This window comes from Onychomys torridus, chromosome 6 (genome assembly GCF_903995425.1).
Source record: "Onychomys torridus chromosome 6, mOncTor1.1, whole genome shotgun sequence".
Classification (NCBI taxonomy): Eukaryota; Metazoa; Chordata; class Mammalia; order Rodentia; family Cricetidae; genus Onychomys; species Onychomys torridus.
Genome location: NC_050448.1, coordinates 18292121 through 18298351, shown reverse-complemented (window position 1 = coordinate 18298351; position 6231 = coordinate 18292121). Strand labels below are relative to the sequence as shown.

At 50.8% G+C, this 6231-nt stretch overlaps 1 protein-coding gene across 2 annotated transcripts; it reads right to left on the bottom strand.

Annotated features, from left to right (window-relative positions):
- Window positions 1-1129: 1129 nt before the first annotated feature.
- On the bottom strand, window positions 1130-5871 carry Spry1 (sprouty RTK signaling antagonist 1). 2 transcript variants are annotated; one of them, XM_036191264.1, is made up of 3 exons: window positions 5648-5871; window positions 4932-5220; window positions 1130-3194 (listed from the first exon to the last, which is right to left on the bottom strand). In XM_036191264.1, exon 3 carries the CDS (start codon window positions 3137-3139, stop codon window positions 2192-2194), a length of 948 nt encoding a protein of 315 aa, XP_036047157.1. In that variant the 5' UTR covers window positions 3140-3194; window positions 4932-5220; window positions 5648-5871; the 3' UTR covers window positions 1130-2191. The 2 variants fall into 2 exon arrangements, with proteins under 2 accessions (XP_036047157.1, XP_036047158.1); XM_036191265.1 differs by lacking the exon at window positions 5648-5871 and having other exon boundaries at window positions 4932-5489.
- Window positions 5872-6231: the final 360 nt, after the last annotated feature.

Sequence of the window (6231 nt, the reverse complement as noted above, 5' to 3'; positions counted from 1 at the left end):
CTGCTTCCAGACTAAGCCAATGCTTCTCAGTCTGGTTACAGCTCAAGTTGGAATTCGCACCAGCTCCTAACTGCGTAGTCTTACAGGGACGGCCTCACAAGCCAGAGCTTTGAGCAGCCTGCTGCTGGCATACTTCAGTAACGCTCCAGCTCAGGAAAATACTAAACACTGAGACACCAGTGAAACAATACTCAAGTTCATATTTTGAAGTACTACATATTTCAAAGTAGTCTTTGAACACAAACATTCATTTAAAATTTCCCCTTGGGGGCCGAGCTGAGAAAATATTTTAACTATAAATAAAACGCCAAGCAGCAGTTTTAGTGACCTAATAGAAAACTACTTCAAGTTTCTCCAGAGTACACCTCGACTGGTAACAGGAAAGCTTAGCTGTGAAGAACACACAAGAAACCACATGACAGGAAGCTGGGTGGCTTCCGGTGCCCTGGGTTTGAATTTCCACCATCCTCTTCTCAAAAGCAGACCAGGCAGTGACCTGATGAGACAGGTCTACAAACAAAACCTAAGATGCAAAAGTCTACCAGACCTCACGACTCCAGGTCCATAGTCAGTTCACTAGCCCCAATAGTAAGGCATCAAAATCTTGTTTGCCCACGTGAAGTTTCAGGCTTCCAGGACACGGAACAGAACTGGGTAGCGTCCACCATTTCTTTGGCAATCCTAATTCCTAATTATGAAAAAGTTTGTTAAAATGACAGTTCCAGAGGCTCTTGGCATGTTTACATTACTAAATCATTTAAGCCCTACTGTTGGAAACTAATCTCTGAATGGCCATAGAGTTAAGATAAACACTTTATAAAAAAATGTAGTTTTGCCTCATCTCAAGAAACTATCAACAAAACCCATACTTAACAAAATGAAGTGGGGACATTAATCTTAAACAAACAAACAAACAAACAAACAAACCCATTTACTTTACAAAGTAACTCATTTGAGTATTTGATGAAGCAATCCAGACCATAAAATTCTGACTAAAGGACTTTGCAAGAAACATTCTGTTTAAAACTTGAAGTCACCTGTGCCTGGATTTTGAAACCTTCAAGTCTGAAAAGGTTAAATCAAGTTCCATTTGCACAGCAGTACAGGCTAAAAAAAAAAAACGATTAACTCAAGACAGTTTCATTAATTGATATATTTTCTGCATTGTAGTTAACATATATGTACTTTCTTCGAGTCACCTTGTTTTTCAGGAAGTAGTGATATGTTATAATCAGACATGAGTACATTTCAACAGTCTTTTGCAATAAATATCATAAAATAATAGATTCGCATAATAAATATTCTTTACAATAAAAAAGTTTAACAGACTTTTGTCTTAAAAATAGCCAGGATTCAACTTTGTGATTTATACATATAATATACAAAAAGCACCACAATTTGTGGTTAAGGCAATGAAAACACAGGATTGGAAAGACCCAGCTGTTAAGAGTCAAAAGGCCAGTCAGAGGCCAAAGGCACCTTACGGAGCTGTAGCTCTGAGAGGCCCAGGGGCGGATCAGACAGGAATTTCAACTACAGTTACCAACAGCCCTCGGTGAAGTGGGGGTCGGAAGGGAAGGAAGTCCTTCACAGATAGGGGCGCTAGAGGTGGAACAAGGATTAGCCAACATCATCTGTAGCGTGAAGATCAACGCTGCAGAGCGAATCCAGAACTATGACCAAAAAGGGTGGTAAGGTGGGATGACGCATTGGCATCTCCACAGTGCATTATGGAGAGAATCTGAGGGCTGGAAGGGAAGGGCAGTGAGCTGTTGCGGAGCTAACTGTGTTCTAAGAAGTAGACCCTCCCATTGGACTTGGGGATGGGAGACTAAGATAGCTCTCATCAGAGGCAGATTAATATATAGCTTATTTAAGCACTTACATGGTTACTTTTTAACAAACCAAACCAAGTCCCTGATCCCACAGTACCCGACCCCAAACATCTCTCAGCCAAGTCTGGGCGTGCATACATCCTCACAGACACAGTGGGAGAGCTGATGCAGCACACAAAGGCTCCAGAGGCACTCCTAGCTCCCAGAATCCTCGAGGTGGGGTGGGAACAAGCTGGGTGCAGTTTCACAGTTCACTCCTGCCGAGGAGCATCAGAGACTGGGAAGAAATACCACCGTTTCTTAACAGCCACAGTTTGGAAGCTGGACATTCAGGAAGTCTAATCCACCTCCGGAAATCATGACGGCTTGCCCTGAGCCCTTGAGGGACAGCTCTCCAGCTTACAATAGACAGTGTTGGAGTTTCTACACCGGCAGCCAGGGCGGTGGGTCCAGTCATAACAACCCCTGCACAGCTTCAGGCAGCCCTTGGCGGGAGGGTAGCAGAGCAAGCAGGGTAGGCATAAAGACAGGGCTCCCATGCATAGGTATCGGAAAGAGCAGTGGGGCTGTGAACAGGAGCACGGGTTATCTGAGTAAGAGCCCCCATCGTCATCATTGGAGCAGTGGTAGAAAATGCCCTTGACCAGGCACATGCAGGTCCCATATTCCACCATGCTCTCGGCCGAGCAAAGGCACTGGCGGTTGCAGGCCAGGCAGGAGGGCAGAGCCCGAGGGGCTGTGCACTCTCCACACTTGCACTTGCCACACTGTTCGCAGATGAACTTGTGCTGGGTGGGGTCCTCTTTCAAGGAACCCTTCAAGTCATCCACAAGCAGCTGCTTGGGTTGGGTCCGGATGACCCTATCTGACCTATGACCGGGGATGGGCCTGGTGGGCGGAGACCTTCCCAACAGGCCCTGCTCCGAAGTCGCGCTGCTGCCACTGCCGCTGCCTGAACTGGCTGCGCTTCCGGTGCTGGTTGACCTGCTCAACACCGAGCCCCTGGCATTGCCGGAGTGGCTGGCAGGTCGGTGCTCATAACTGCTATTCACATTGGCTGGTATGATTTCATGAGTCCTTTCCTGCTTTTCGGGTCTTGGTGCAGTGCGAGGAGCTGGTCTTCTCACCACTGAAGGTCCCTCTGTGTATTCATTGCTGCCTCTGATGACCTTGATCTGGTCCAGGGACAGAATCGCGGCAGGCTGAGGGTCCCTGTCGCAGTCTAACCTGTGCTGCCCTTCCAGAGCCGGTGGCTGAATCACCACTAGCGAAGCGTGGCTGCCATGCTGACTTGGGGGATCCATGTGGAGTGATCTCCAATTCCCGCAGTCAGCGGAAACCTGGCATGCATCGGAAATCCTAAAGAAGGGTAAGAGAGAAAAATAAATGAGAAAGCATTTGGGGGAGGGGGGCTCCTGTCAAGTAACAAATTGCCCAAACCACCTGGTAACGATCGCCTCCATCGGTTGATTTCAATGATGCAGAATCCTGGCAGGAGTCCATCTCCAAAAAAGATTGTAGAGGACCACATCACAGGAAGCAGACAAGCAAAAGACCTCATGCCATAAAAATTAGAAGTTGCTCTCCAGCTTCGAAAAAGCAGAGGAAGTCATGTCTTCCTGTTTGCAACCCTAACAAATAATTAAAATGAAATATGCCTTCGAAGGGAGCATTCAGTGTGCGCCCTGGAACTGTTCTCGGAGAGTTCACCATCAGTTCACTGGCAGTTCACGTAGGGAAAATGTCAGCTACTTTTCAAAGATTAAGAATGGCTTAGTGCTGTGGCCTCTTGGCCATTTGTACGCTGTTAAGAGCTTTAGATCAATGAGAAAATTAATCAAGGCAATTTCCAAAACACTGAAGATATATATTCCAAGCTCACGGGAATCTCAAATGGCCGTTTTCGGCAGAGTCAGGATCTAAAGCTCATCACTGATCTGTGAGATAAGAAAAAGAATCTACAAGGAATGAAGAAGGCTGGGGCTCTGGCTGTCTTCCTGGCACTGGGACACACACACAAACCTGGGGTTTAAGTTTCTTGAAAGGTTAAACAAGGCTCACTCACATAACAGGAATAACTTTTATGCACAAGTGTCAAGCCTATAGAGCAGGGAGAGGAACCCTGGTCTTTCTGCATTATCTTTATTCCCTTCCATTCATCTACGCGACAGACCTTGATTTCCAACAAGCCAGGAATCGACCTGCTTTTTGTGATAAAATACACTAATATCTTGAGACAACGAACACATTTCCACGTCAAGAAATAACTTCCAATTTATAATATATTCTTCCTAAAACAGACCAAACGCTGAACGTTTCCGTTTCTGGGCAGTGGGTATGTAGGGTATTTTTCACACAAATGCCCTCCAAACCCATAGAGGCACCCTAATTCAAGACGACACCCCTCTGCAATTTACCACTGCCAATAGAAAAAAAAGTCTCAAGGAAAGACAGCTTGCTACGGATGCTAACTAATGTTCCCAGACTACATATGTATTAGCTTTTTGAGGGCCCCTCTAGTTTATTCTACCTTCTCACACGAGAACATCCGTGACAACAGGCTTTATTGCCGAAGTCCTAAACGATACTGGATAACGGCCAAACGTTACTCCAGTGCCCTATCTATTTTTTAAAAATTTAAAGCTCCAAAACGAAGACTTTAAATGTGCCAAGTCTCATCCACAAGAAAGGAAGACGTGGGAATGGCTTGAGTAATGAAACCCCCAGGCATGGCTTTAATTCGCATTTTACAGGGCATTCCCAAGCAAGTTCGCTCTGGCGGAGCATCTAGACGCCCCGCACCCGCCCAGGGGGAAGCTGGTGCGCGCGGACAGCACTGCCGGGCGCTTGGGCCCTGCGCCGAGGCCTCAAGGGCACGGAGCCGCGGCGGGTCTGGCCGGGGAAAGTTATGAATGAAAACAGCTCGCGGGCGGGAGGAGGCAGCGCCCTCTCCCCGCGTCCCGAGGCACTGCGCTCGGAGCACAGGCGGGCGCTGGATCCCCAGCGCCATCGGGTGCCGCGCGCTTGGCACGGGCTGCGCGAGGACCGCCAGGATCGCCCGGTCCGCCCTGGCCCGCACCTGCCGCCCGCACTCACCTCGGCCTCCGCGGCGCCGGCCCGGGGCGCCGAGCGGGCGGGGTGCGCGCCGCATCAAGCGCGCCGGGGCGGCCGGGCGCTCATAGCCCGCGCTGCGGCCTCGGCGGCCCCCGGGCAGGGGCGCTTCTCCGCGGTTGGCGGCGGCCGAGGGCGGCTCCGGGACATCCGCCGGGTGCGCGCGGCGCCCGCTCCACAGCACCGTCCAGTCTCGGTCGTCAGGCGCGCGGCCCGGCTAGGTCCCGGGCGCTCGGGTCCCCGCAGGTCCGCGTCCCCGCAGTCGCCACGCCGGCTGCAGACGAGCAGAGACAGAAACACGTGAGTCCCTTGCCAGCCCGGGACGCTGTCCTATTCGCCGTGATGGATTGCCACGAGCCCGCGACACACGCGGCCGTGCACGTTTGGCCCCCCACGGAATGCCCTGTAGTCAAAAGCGCGTCCGAGCGGCGCGTCTGCTAGAGACAAACCCGCATTCGGGGACGGGAAAGTCAGGTCTGGCACGAGCGCCGGGCGGATCAGTCGCCAACAATGCGCACAGACACGCGGGTGCGCTGCGATGCCAGCCCGCGTCCGCACACGCGGAACTCGCTGCCGGGCTACGGGAAAGCGAAAGAAGTCAGCTCTCCAGCTGTAGGGCCGACCGCAAAGCGCCGGGTACCGAGCTAGAGCCAGCTTCGAAAACGTCCAGGTCCTTGAAAATCAAAAAGCACCGTTCTCACCTGATCTCGCCAGGTCCTCGGAGGGAGGGAAGGCTCTTGCCTAGTGCAGAGCCTAGGGCCGGCCTTCCCGGCACATGCACCTCGCCCGCAGCCGCTCCGTAGCCCGCAGAGCTCTGGCTGCCGGGCCACCGCAAACTCCTGCGTGCTGAGCACTTGCGCGCGGGCTCCGCAGCATTTCAGCGTCGCCGCCACCTCCACCTCCACGCTGGGACCCGCCCCCGGTGATATCATGTGTCAATCACGCGGGCTGCGCGAAAACCCGGAACAGGATTCTAGCGATCGTGGATGTGGACTCGAGGACTTAAAAAAAAAAAAAAAAACAAAAACAAAAAAAAAAAAAACGTTGCCTGCAAGCTCAACTGGGCAGGAACAGAAGTTCCAGGGTCCCTGTTAGTCCGTGAGCTGTCAGCCTCCAGTTGTAGGGAACCGGTGGATTCAGCTCTAAAAGATTAGTTAAAAGAGTTGTGAAGAACAATTAAAAAATAAAAAAAATTAAAAAAAAAAAAACTTGCACACTACTCCACCATGCCCCAGGAAGAGGGAAAATGTGTGCTGATATAGGAAGATGGTAACAGTGAAGTTCA